General features: G+C 37.0%; 1 protein-coding gene across 1 annotated transcript in view; it reads right to left on the bottom strand.

Moving 5' to 3' along the window:
• The window catches only part of Sbp2 (SECIS-binding protein 2), a 303,049-nt gene that overhangs the window by 253,388 nt on the left and 36,793 nt on the right, over nucleotides 1–12,868 (bottom strand). The window contains exon 3 of the mRNA XM_090389376.1: nucleotides 10,902–11,109. Within this exon, the coding sequence (XP_090245502.1) occupies nucleotides 10,902–11,109 (208 nt within the window). The remainder of the gene's footprint in view (nucleotides 1–10,901; nucleotides 11,110–12,868) is intronic.

Raw genomic sequence — 12,868 nt, 5'->3', positions numbered from 1 at the left:
TGTGGTGTGGCTGACTTTAGGTTTCACTAAATGAACTAAAGGAGTGTTTTGGAGCCTATTATCAATGTGGGATTAAATGAAAAAAAACTAATATAAAGTAATAGTCTGAAGAATGAAGAGACAACTAAATTTTTCAAGAATGTATTTAGCAGAAAGAGATTTCTGCAGTTATTATGGATGTTGCATCTCTGCCCACCCACAAACGGACAAAGAAGGAATTCAAAGTAAAGGCTCTATAAAGTTAAAAAACTGCCAATTATCTGGATAGGTTTTGAGAATATATTCTTCCAGGAAGAAATATTGCATTAGAACTTTTAAATTAGAGCTTTGTCATGATGTTTTATATATTAGCTCACGTAAACTCAAAATTAATAATTTTTGAGCATCACATTTCAACCAGTAATTTTTTAAATGATAGAGCTAGACTGCATGGGAAAGACAGTGAAAATAAGCTGGACTGCAAAGGGTTAATATGACCTTCATGGGCTTAATGATATCAATAACCTTTACAAGACAATTTCTACAAGTTTTTGGAATGTGGAAAGTGGACTCTTGCTACCAACCACACGCCCAACCATACACACAAAGCTGTGACTATTTTTCTCTTGAAACAGGACGTCTTGTTCTTGTTGAAGTGTTATTTTAAAACATCCCAAAGGATTCTGATTTGGACTCTGAGCTGATAACAGAAAATATCTCATTTTCCTCAAAACAAAGTTGTAGTGACCATGCTTTGTAACTTAAAGCTCATAAAAACAGGCCCTCCCTCCCAAGAACTGTCACAATGCAGGCAAGGCAGATTTGCTTGGGATATCATAACAGATAACTGCATTCATTTCATTGATGACAACCATTGGGACCAAGTCCAAAGCATAAAATAGTCCCATGCTATCACACTACCATTGCCAAACTTCATCACTGGTGCAACACAATCTGGATGAAACTATTCTTTGGGCATACACCACAACTAGGTGTGTCTATCTGATTCCCAGACTGTGTAACATAATTCACCATTCCACATCACATTCTGCCATTGTACTGTAATGTCCTTCTATTCTTTGCACCTGGATAGATGGTGAGGTGCATTGCTGGGAGACAGTTTTGGCTTTTGAGCAGCTAAATGAAAATGGTAACCCATTCTATGAAGCATTTCATTGATGGTTGCTAGTCCTATGCTTCTTCCAGTTCTGTTAACTGTTTCTCAAATCAACTCATTAAGGGTGCCTTTGCAATTTCCTTTCATTATCCATTTCAATCAACCTGCTCTAGCTGTCATTAACTGTGGTCTACTCAGCTTGGAATGAATGGTTACATTACCTTCTGTTTTCTATTTGCATACAATGTTTGCAATAGTAATAAATGGTTTGGGGCTTACTACTCTTTCTGTTATCTAGCAAATTTACAGAGCTACTACATGATGGCCTACTACACCTTTTGTAAAGGAATCTGGGTCCTTTTCTCATCCCATTCTGTTCCACTTGGCTATCACTGACTGGCAAGTCTTTCATATCCACTTTTATCCTTAGCATTAGCATTAGTAGAGGCATATGATGCAAGAAAGCAAGCTTATTCAGCATCAGCCAATAAAAAAAAAAAAAAAAAAAAAACAACCACTACTCCCATTTCACCCCTCAATTCGTTCGAAATACCTGTCCAGCTGAGCCTTAAATTTGTTTAGGCTATCAACTTCAACAACAAGCGATGGAAGTCTATTCCACAAACCAACTGCCCGCTGGCTAAAGGCGAATTTCCGCACATCTATCCAACATCCGTCCTTCCTCAATTTGAATTTATGCCCTCTCAGGTGATTATTCTGAGCAAGAGGAAGAATCCCATCGGCATTGAGCATGCTCAAGCCATTCAAAGCCTTGTACACCTCTATCAGATCACCTCGGCGATGCCTAGTCTCCAGGCTCTGTAATTTGCAAAACTTAAGCCTTTCTTCGTAAGAGCAACCCTTTGTTCCATTCACTAATCTTGTTGCCCTTCTCTGTACTCGTTCCAGCAGCTCTACATCCTTCTTGAAATGAGGCCTCCAGACCTGTATACAGTACTCAAGGTGTGGCCTGACCAATGCCTTATACAAGGGAATAATCACATCCCTGTCCCTGCTAGAAAAATTCCTGTATATCATTGACAAGACACCATGAGCTACTCTTGCAGCTCGTCTGCACTGCTCAGAGAACTTCATATCTGCCTGCACAATTACCCCCAGGTCCTTTTCATTCTCTACCACTGTCAGCGTAGTACCACAGAGTTGATACGTTGATCTGGGGTTACTGTTTCCCATATGTAGTACTTTACATTTGTCAATGTTAAACTTCATTTGCCACCTCTCAGCCCATCTGCTCAACCTTTCCAGATCCTGTTGCAGCAGCATAGTATCAGTAGTGTCCTTAACAACCCTGCCAACCTTTGTATCGTCTGCAAACTTGGACATTAAGCCTGATACACCATCATCAATATCATTTATAAATACAGAAAACAACAATGGACCCAACACTGAACCCTGAGGAACTCCACTAATAACATTAGTCCACGTTGAGCAGTGTCCATTGATTACCACTCTCTGTCTTCTGCCACTCAACCATCCCTTTATCCATAGCAGCAATTTGCCTCGAATGCCACACTTCTCCAATTTGTGCAGCAGTCTTCCATGCGCAACAGTATCAAAAGCCTTTCTAAGATCCAAATATATAATATCAAAGTTATTCCCTGCATCCAGTTCTTTTGTGACTACATCATAGTATCCAATCAAATTGGTCAGACAAGACCTGCCCTTAACAAACCCATGCTGTGTCTGAGCTATAACTGAATTCTTGTCCAGATGATCCTGCAGTGCTTCTTTAACCAGTGCCTCCATTAATTTTCCTGGAACCGAAGTTAAACTAACAGGTCTATAATTACTTGTGTCAGCCTTTGATCCTCCTTTGTGAATTGGGGTTACATTTGCACATCTCCAGTCCATGGGTACCTCCCCTGAGTCCAAAGAAGCTCTCATAATTATGGCTAGGGGTTTGCTTACTTCCTTTGCTGCCTCCTTTAATATAACTGGATAGATCCCATCCACCCCGGGTGCCTTTTTTATGTTTATCCTCAACAATTTCTCCTCCACTTTCCTCTCAGTTATTAGAAAATCATCTAGCTCACTGCCAATGTTTACTTCACCTTCACCAATGTTTACTTCACCTTAAGAATGATAGTAAGGTTACACATGGTGGACTCATCATCGGCCTTCAGATGTCTCCTGTAAGCAAAAGCAAAAGCAGACTAGTTCATACTTTTGCAGGAGGGCCTTGATGTCTTGAGTAGTTTGCCAGAAATCCACAATTCCACTGTAGAAATTTAGCCTTATTTGGGATTGATAGATCTACTGGTCAGCTTAGAGTGGCGAGGACTTATTTTTCTCAGTATTGGGTTTTTCTTTTTTGGGGAAGTATGGACACTGTTCTATGTCCATTTCTTCCTCTGCAAAGATTTCCAAGACTGATTCATGAGTTACCTCCTCAATTTTGGCATCCATTTTTCTTTGCACTGCTTTTGGCACTTGGATTTTCTGTAAAGTTACCTTACCACTGCATTTTGGTAGTGCTGGAGCATTAGGAGGTAGTGATATTGAAGTGGCAGCTGAGTAAATTTTCTTTACAGGTTATTGAGAACCCAGTAAATAGCAGGCAATGGGTGTAAGTGACTCTTTCAGTGGTATAGTCATTTCTATTTTGTTCCAATGTAACACTTCTTTACAATCTTTTTTACATTGGCTAATTTACTGGTTTCACTGCTTTTCTTGTCTCCTGATATGAGATGTTCAGCTCTGCTTTAAATTCCTTTAATTCTTTATCTTCTTGCCACCTCTGGCATGCTCACGAGTATGAAGGGTGCTCTCCTCAGCAGTTGATACAGGTGGGTTTTGTAGCTAAACATAATGTAATTCCATAGTCCTCTGCACCACACTGAGTGCATACAAGGGCACCATGGCAAGCTATTTGTGAGTGTCCATATTTCTGACACTTAAAGCATCTTAAGGGATTTGGGATAAATGGCTATACTGGGCAACACAAGTATCTGCTGTAACAGAATTAGAAGACATTGGTACATCAAAACTAAGGATAAAGTTTCTAATCAGGACTAGATGCCCATTCCTACACACAAATATTCATTTTGCAGCTGTCACTCCTTGCAATTTTAGCTTCAAACAGATCTTTTCAGACACTTCAGAAGATCCCATTCAGATATCACACCTGGGATGAGTTCAGTGTCTTGTGAGGTATTATCATAATTAGCATTTTCTCAATAGAGATGGCTCAGAGGAGCTGTTTGGAGTGCCACTCACATTTGGTTTCAACAAGTATGTCCCCAGAATGTAGCCAATTTAAAGATTTAGGGGTCCAGCCAAACCTTCCAAACCCTTCTGAATAAAGAGACATTTTCCCTATGGGCTTCTCACCAATTGAGTAAATTATCAGGGATCTAGGCATTGGACTTGATAGGGTTTCAGTTCTGGGTCTCTTTACTGAAATGGTCTGTTTCATTATTTTCTATCTGTTTATATCCATCATAGGAACTGTATTGGATCCTGGAAGAAAAGTTTAGATCATCAGGACACACTAGTTTTTATTTTGATTCAGTGCCAAGACATCCTACCCACCACAGAGCCAGGATGGGACACCCACTATTTGGCAAGCAATAAATGCTCTCAGGAGGGATGCCAGGGCTACCCAGACATCATACCCATACATCTGTCAGCCTAACCTAACCCTTGCAGGTGAACAAATGACCCACATGCCAAATGATCCTGGGTGAGCCATCTAAGGAACACCATCTTCTACTTGTCAAAGTAGAAGTCAAAGTAGTGCACTAAACTAAGCCATGAAACTACCAGAATCCCCTTTCTAAGTTTCCATGGGTCACAGCAAACATGTCGGATTCCTAAGAGGTAGCTTGGAACCTAGGCAGTGGGTGTTGTGGTTCCCAGTGATGCTAATCTATAGAACCAGCAGCATCACTGGGATGTCCCCTCCCAACTCTCTATTTCAAGGGAAATGGAGAGTTGGGAAGCAGACAGATATTTGAATATGTTAACCCTCTCCAACATTACTGCCATCTATGAGCACATGCAAACATTACCATGTGCAAGTAATACAGCAGATTAGTTTCATAACTACTTCTCCAACTGTAGTAAGATATATGCATTGTCAGTAAACACAAAAACCCCTATATGTATAAATTGTGATATGAAACTAAGAATTATTTTAAAAATCTACACATAAAAATTGATTGCAAACAGTTGATATAATAGTGGAGGTAAAAATCATGTTGGCTAGCATAATTGAAAAAAGTAACTTCAACCAGTCTTTAAATTTAATTTGAATTTTTAAATTTAGTTTGGATTAGGACTACCACAACTACACTGTATTTGTATATAAAGTCTGTTTTGGATGCAACCATTAATTTAGTTCAACTGTTATTATCAGCACCACTGATAAAGAAACCGAAATACAGTTACTTGTGATCAGTTTACTTAAGTTTTTTAAATTATGTGAAAAGCATTATGTGGAATGAAAACTCAAAATTAAATAAAATTAGACACTTGACTCTATATCTGCCACACTTGTTTTACAATTTATGGAATTCCAAAGGCAGAAATTCTTAAACATATTTCCAACCAATAGGCTTGTTCAATATGCTAAATAATAATGCACTAATGTTAATACTTTGGAACCAACTTTATATATTTGTTATATATGAAATGAAAGAAAAGAAAAGAGAAGTACATAAAAAAAGTGCAGTAGTGTAGCATTAAAACCAAATTCTGCTATGGAAAAAGGAATATAGTGTTTATTGTCAAGCGGCACCAGGGATCTCCCCTAAAACCACATAGTATTCTCTGTGTCACAATACAAACTCTGTAAACGCTAGAGGTAAATGTAAGTTTTGGTGTTGGTCTATGTAGTGTAGGGTTGGGTTGTGTTGGTCTGTTCTTTCTCCAGTGTTTAGCTGTGAGGCCTTAAGCGGGACCCAACTTTGCCCATCCTTTGCCCTGAGGAGGCAGCTGGGTATGGTAGGAGATATATATATATAGTCTCTGGTGGGGAACAAACCCTGGTCTGTGCCTTAGCTTGCCTGGGAGGGCTCTGGAAAAAAAACAATAGTTGATTGGAAGAAGAGAGTTTTAAATATCTAAGGCTCTCAATGGATTAATTTATTAGTAGAAACCCTCAGAATTCAGTGCCAGGTACCTTATTTTTTTCAATATTTATTAATGATATTGATAATACGAAGGTCTTTCAGATAACAGAAGAGGAGAAAAAGCAGTATGTACTGGAATTTAAGAACAAGTTTGAGCTTCTGCAGACTGTTCAGGACCAAGATATCGACGAGGAATACTACAACTTTCTGAAAGTGATAAAGCCCAAGAAAGCTATAGGTAAAAAGAAATCCAAAAAAAAAGAAACAATTAGTAAAGAAACACTTGTCATGATGAACCGAAGATGACAAATGAAGGGAAAGATAAGGAGAAAATTGAGTATACTGAGTTATGCAAAGCCATTAGAAAGAGACTCAGAGAGGACATAAGATTTAACACAAAAAAAGTAGAGCAAGCATTAAGGGAAAACAAAGGACATAAATCAGCAACCATGAGCAGTAATATAGAAAGACAAATGATACTGAAACTGAAGAATAGTGGTGGTATACTTATAAATAGCAGAGAAGGCATAATTCAAATAGCAGAGAAGGCATAATTCAAATAGCAGAAGGCTACTATAAAGAATTATATAAGGAGCGAGGGAATGATGCCAGCAGTAGGGGAGATGGATTACAAATTAGCAACAGAAATGACATAGCCAATATCCTTCTGATGAAGTAGAACATGTGTTGAAGAAAATGAAGCATCAGAAAGCTGGGGGAAGATGAAGTTACTGTAGAGTTGTTAAAATTGGGAGGAAGAGACATAACACAAAAACTGGCAAGGCTTCACAAAATACATGACGAAAGGCATGACACGTAAGGAATGAAATAATGCAATCATAATTTTGCTGCACAAGAAAGGAGATAAATCAGAAATTGGAAATTATAGACCAATTAGCTTGTTTATCCCACACCTACAAGTTGTTCACAAGGATCATTACTAACAGATTAGAAAGAATACTTGATGAGAATCAATCGAAAGGGCAAGCTGGCTTGAGGACAGGATTCTCAAATATGGATCACCTTCACGTAATATCACAGCTAATGGAAAAAGCAAATGAATATAAAACACCATTATGCCTGGCATTTGTGGATTATGAAAAGGCATTTGACTCCATACAGCATAAGGCAATGTTTCAGGAACTGGAAAGACAAGGCATAGATACTCCATATGTTATGATTTTGAAGAAAATATATGAGAATGCTACCTCCTTTATTAGACTAAACAAAGACAGTAGCAAATTTAAAATTGAGAAAGGAGTTCAACAACGAGACACAATATATCGAAAGTTGTTTACTGCTGCCCTTGAGGAAGCTTTTAGAAGATTGAACTGGTCGCAGAAAGGAGTCAATGTGAATGGAGAGTACCTAAACCATTTACGATTTGCAGATGACATTGTGATCATAAGCCATGATCCCAAAGAATTAGAGGAAAACCTTGATCAGTTATGCAGAGTTAGTAAGGATTTCGGAATAAAGATAAATATGGCAGAAACAAAAGTAATGAAGAACAAGTATGCCACAGAAAGGGATATAATTATTTAAGGATCAGTAATTGAAAAGGTGGATTCATATACTTACCTGGGAAAAGTCAATAGCTGTAATAATGATAAATGGTGGGAAGTCAAGAGAAGAATAAATTTTGGATGGATAGCAAATATCCCAATTTGTCTGAAATGTAAATTAATGGACAAATGTATACTCCCACCACAACTTATGGAGCCAACCGGGCTAGCCAGGTGGGTAAAGTGCCTGCCTGGCAACCTAAAGGTCGCGGGTTCGAATCCCGCCTCAGGCTTGGATCACAGTAAAATACAAAAACTTTGGGAGGTGCATTATAGCCACAGAAGCCGATGTGCCAACAACTAACAAAAAAAAAAAAAAAAAACGACCTATGAAGTGAAACTTGGACACTCACCAAAAGAATGGAAGAGAAGCTGAAAACTACACAGAAAAGAATGGAACAAATTATATTAGGAATCAGACTGTTAGATAAGAAGAGAAACACACGGATTAGGCAGCAAACTCAAGTAAAGGACATTCTTATCAAAGCTAAAGAACTAAAATGGTCTTGGGCAGGACACAGCTTGAAGACATGATAACAGATGGACTAAGAAAATAACAGAATGGTACCCAAGAGAAGCTAGAAGAAAACCTGGAAGGCAACGATGGAGATGGACAGATGAAATTCACGAGGTATCCATAATATCCATATACTACCCATGAGTTCATGGGTAGTATATGGATGTCCATTGCACAAAACAGAAGGAACTGGAAAGTTGCTGGAGAGGCCTTCATCCTGCGGTGGATTGAAAATGGCTGATGATGATGATGAAGGTATATCAAGTTTACTGTTTACGGGGTGGGAGTGTCAAAAAGTTCTGAGAACAGAGTATAAAGACACAGATGCGAAATTCTGTTTTTTTATTTTTTAATGCATTTACCCTGAAGTTCAATAGACATTGTATTTAATCTGCAGAGTTTAATTCTTTAATTCATCAAAAAAAAGTTCTTCAGGATGGGCATCAAACCAGGCTTCCACAGCTACTTTTAGCTCTTCACCATTTTTAAATTATATTCCATAAAGATGAGACAATGTTTCTGACCAAATAATAGTCACGTGGGGCCAAATCTAGCTGTACGGGGTAAGTCGATTGTTCAAATCCACATTCATGAATTTCAACCTTCCCCTGTTCAACATTACCCTGTTATTGTGGGTATATGTGCAGGGAAATCAATTAACAACAATCCTTTTGTAAACAAGATATATGAGGTCAACACGTTTCCAGCTGATGGTTAGGTATGAAACTTTTTCAGGGTTGAAGATCCCTTGTGCTTTCACTGCACTACACTGCTTTCTAATTGGATTCAGGAATGTAAAAATGTAGCCAAGTTTCATCACCAATCATCAAATTGGATAAAAATTAAATTTAAATTTCTCTTTTTGATGACCACGCCCTCTGATGTTTGTCATGAATGTAAATATTTCTGAGAGCTCATTTGCACAAATTTTGAACATTTCTAAATGCACATGTACGAGGGGGAGTTCAAAAAAGATTTATATTAGCCCAGAAGTAGTTGTTATAGAAAGATGAAATTTTCTTGTTTGATACCTTGAAATCTCTATAGCAATTGCACAAAATTTGGTTTTAATCTGACAATTCGTTTTTCTTCTTTGCAGTGATGAATGCAATGAAGTGTCACAATGGATAAAGTGGAATACAGATAAGTGATCCAGTTCGTCTTACTGCAAGGGAAAACACCCAAAACAATCCATGAAGAAATGGTCGCTGTTTATGAAGAACACTGCACTGATTACAGTGTTATTACACATCGTTATAAACAGTTCAAATGTGGAAGAACCTCAGTGCATGATGAAGAAATCAGTGCATGATGAAGAAATCCCAGGACACCCAACAAGTGCTGTAACAGAAAAGAGTTTGCAAATATAGAGGACATTAATCCTGAAAGATCATCATATTAACATCAAAGAACTAGTCACAGAGATTCAAATTAGTGTAGGGTCTGTGGAGAATATTGCATCAACAGTTGTATATGAATAAAGTGTCTGTTAGATGGGTTCCCAGACTTCTGACCCCTTACCAGAAGAAGTAAAGAGCACAATGTGCACATGAAATGTCATTGATGTGCCAGGTAAAGCAAGAGCAGTTTTTTCATGGCTAGTCACCATGGATGAAACTTGGATAAATCACTATGATCCCGAAACTAAACAAATGTCCAAACAACAGAAGGATGCAAAATCACCCCCCCCCCCAAAAAAAGGCAAAGTACAACCAAGTGCTGGCAAGGTGATACTGTCAGTTTTTTGGACTCAGCATGGTGTAATACTAACAGATTACCTTCAAAAGGGCTGTACTCAGACAGCAAAGAATTATTCAAACCTCCTCATAAAGCTACATTCTGCTATAAAAACAAAAAGACTGGAAAACCTGTCAAAAGGTGTGCACTTACTCCATGATAATGCCCCTGTGCATTGCTCACATGCTGTTGCCCATGGATGTGGATTTGAAATACTGCCACATCCTGCTGATCCCCCGAGCTTGCACCCTCAGATTTCTTCCTCTTTCCTTCCTTCCTTAAAGTCCTTTCTTCGTGGAAAACACTTTGCTGCTGATGATGAGGTGACTTCAGCTGCCAAGTCATGTTTAAAGGACAGTCAGAGGAATTCTACAAAACTGGCCTGCAAAAGTCTATTGAGGGGTAGCAAAAATGTGTCATTTTGTCTGGTGACTATGTTGAAAAAGTGTAATACTCATATATGGTGTTTGTTTCAACCTTCTATCACAACTACTTGTGGGTGAATACAAATAATTTTTAATCCCCTCCTTATATTATTGTTAAAATGCTTCCATGGGAAATATTAAGTACTTTTCAAGTTCAGACACTTGAATTCTATTTTGTAAATTTTTTTCATTGAAAACAGATAAAGAAAAAAGACCTAGAAAAGAAAAACCGAAAAAAAAAAAAAAAAACATGTTATAACTGATTTTTTTTCCTTAATAACAGTTTTTCTATTAATAGAAATTGTTATAGCTGACTTTTTCCCTTAATAAATTTTTTTTTATTGATGGTAACTGTTATAAACATATTTGTATAAGAGGTTTTTTTTTGTCATCCCTCATTAATCTGAGCAGCAAAGTTGCTAAATCATATTTTCAGATAGTACTTTAGGGGCAACAAAATATACTTACCTCTGTATTTGAACTGCTTGATGTAGGTGACTTCTGAATTGGAATATCGGGACACTTTGAGTTACTGACTGCTACTCTGTGTTTGGGATTCTCCTTATAAGAACGTAGTTTAGCATTATGGAAGCCAAATGATTCTGTATGCTGGTACAATTGATCAGCAGAAACATGAAGTGGTTGCACATGTAACTGCCCTTGATGATTTATAGCACTTTAAAAAATTAATGTAATTAATTGATTAATTTTTTTAAACATTATAAAATTAACTAATATAAAATAATAATTGTTTCTACTTTACATATATATATAAAGCAGAAAAAATTATGAACTATTATAATAACAAGCCTTCATCATTAACATGTTTGCTAAATAAGTTACTTTGCAATTAGAAATTTTCTTCTGATAAAAACAATAGAAATAAGGCCTTAGGCATCAAGAATCATATCACCAAAATATTCTTGCATCCACTGATTATCACAAATCTTAATATCCCTGCATCGCATATAGAGACATTGAGATTTCTAGAAGGGCAAATCTCGCAAGGTGTTGACAGCCTCCTCAGATTTTGGATAGGCTTGAATTACAAGCTCATGATACTGTCCAACAATGAAGTTCTATTTCTAATGTCAGCAAGTTTTGGTCCATAACTTAATTCTCCACTATCCAAGTGTTTCTGAGTGATCAGCAAGGGTTTTATGAAGTTACAGTATTACATGTATGGGGGAGAACTATTAGGACTATATTACAGAGCATGGAGGGGGGGGAACTACCAGGACTGCTAATTTTGACCAAAATCTGCCCCTGCTAAGTACCAAAGGGCAGCAACACAATTTCTCCCCCACCTGTGATCTTCAAGTTATTACTGAACTAGAAACACTGCATATTTTCACTTTATCTCCAATATTAACCACAATAAAGGGAATTACATTCACCTGGTCAATGAATTTGCTATTATTCACTCTGAAAAATAGATTCCAGTGCTGCTGTGCTTTATGTAACTTGATTAATTCAAGTCTTCTTGTGTCATTGATTCTGATTAATATTTTTCTTTCCTTTCTGCTGTTTTTTTCGTTTTTGTCCTTCCTTTTTTCATTTTTGTCCTTTGTCCGTCCTTTAGTGTGCAGGATTTATTAAAATATTTCACCATGCATTTATTTCAGGTATTCATCATAAAATATTTGCTATTTAAATTGATATCGCATTATATACTTTAGAATTGAGAAAGATGCCCTCTGCCTCAAAAGCTTTCAATTTTGCTACACCTTATTCCAATCATATGGTTGGATGTGGGTGTGAACTGGTGGATGGTTGGATGTGGGTGTGGCTTGTGAACAGTGAACAGATCAAGGAGTATTCCCAAATTCTCTAATAGGGCACTACTATTAGAGAATTAGGAGAGAGAAAGTATCCATCTTTAATGACATCAACAATTACTTTGGTGCCGTGAGGTGGAATTCGAAAATTTTTCCATACTGCAAATAAGTGATGAACCCTTTCTCAAAAAATACTTGGAAGAATTCATACGTGAAATGAAAAAAGATTGGACTGTCCTCATAATGGTATGATATCTGAATTGAGAACTTTACAATTAATAAAGATCTGTGCACATTAATATTGTCTCTTTAGTATTCAAATAAAAGACTTCCATTCATTAAAACTGTATCTTTATTCAGATATCTGAAGATATCTGAATTTTAATCAGAATAATAAGAACATTATAATTACAGCTTGGAAATTACAATGTTTACCTTATAATTTTCAGACATGGGTATTTATTTTCAAACTTTAACCACAGTTGGGAAATATCATTTAACTTTTAATTTCTCCTTAGAATTTAAAAATTCAGCTCATTGAAATTAATTTCAAAACTTTATAATTTCACATAATATTCTTGTTTAATGACATGTCGGTACATTACAATTTTAAGAAATGAATATTTCTACGCTTTAACCATGGTGTGGAAATTGTTT

This window comes from Mastigoproctus giganteus, unplaced genomic scaffold (genome assembly GCF_048544385.1).
Source record: "Mastigoproctus giganteus isolate SK-2022 unplaced genomic scaffold, ASM4854438v1 scaffold_15, whole genome shotgun sequence".
NCBI classification, from domain to species: domain Eukaryota; kingdom Metazoa; phylum Arthropoda; class Arachnida; order Uropygi; family Thelyphonidae; genus Mastigoproctus; species Mastigoproctus giganteus.
Note: the sequence above shows the minus strand (reverse complement) of the source record. Positions and strands in the feature narration are given on the sequence as shown.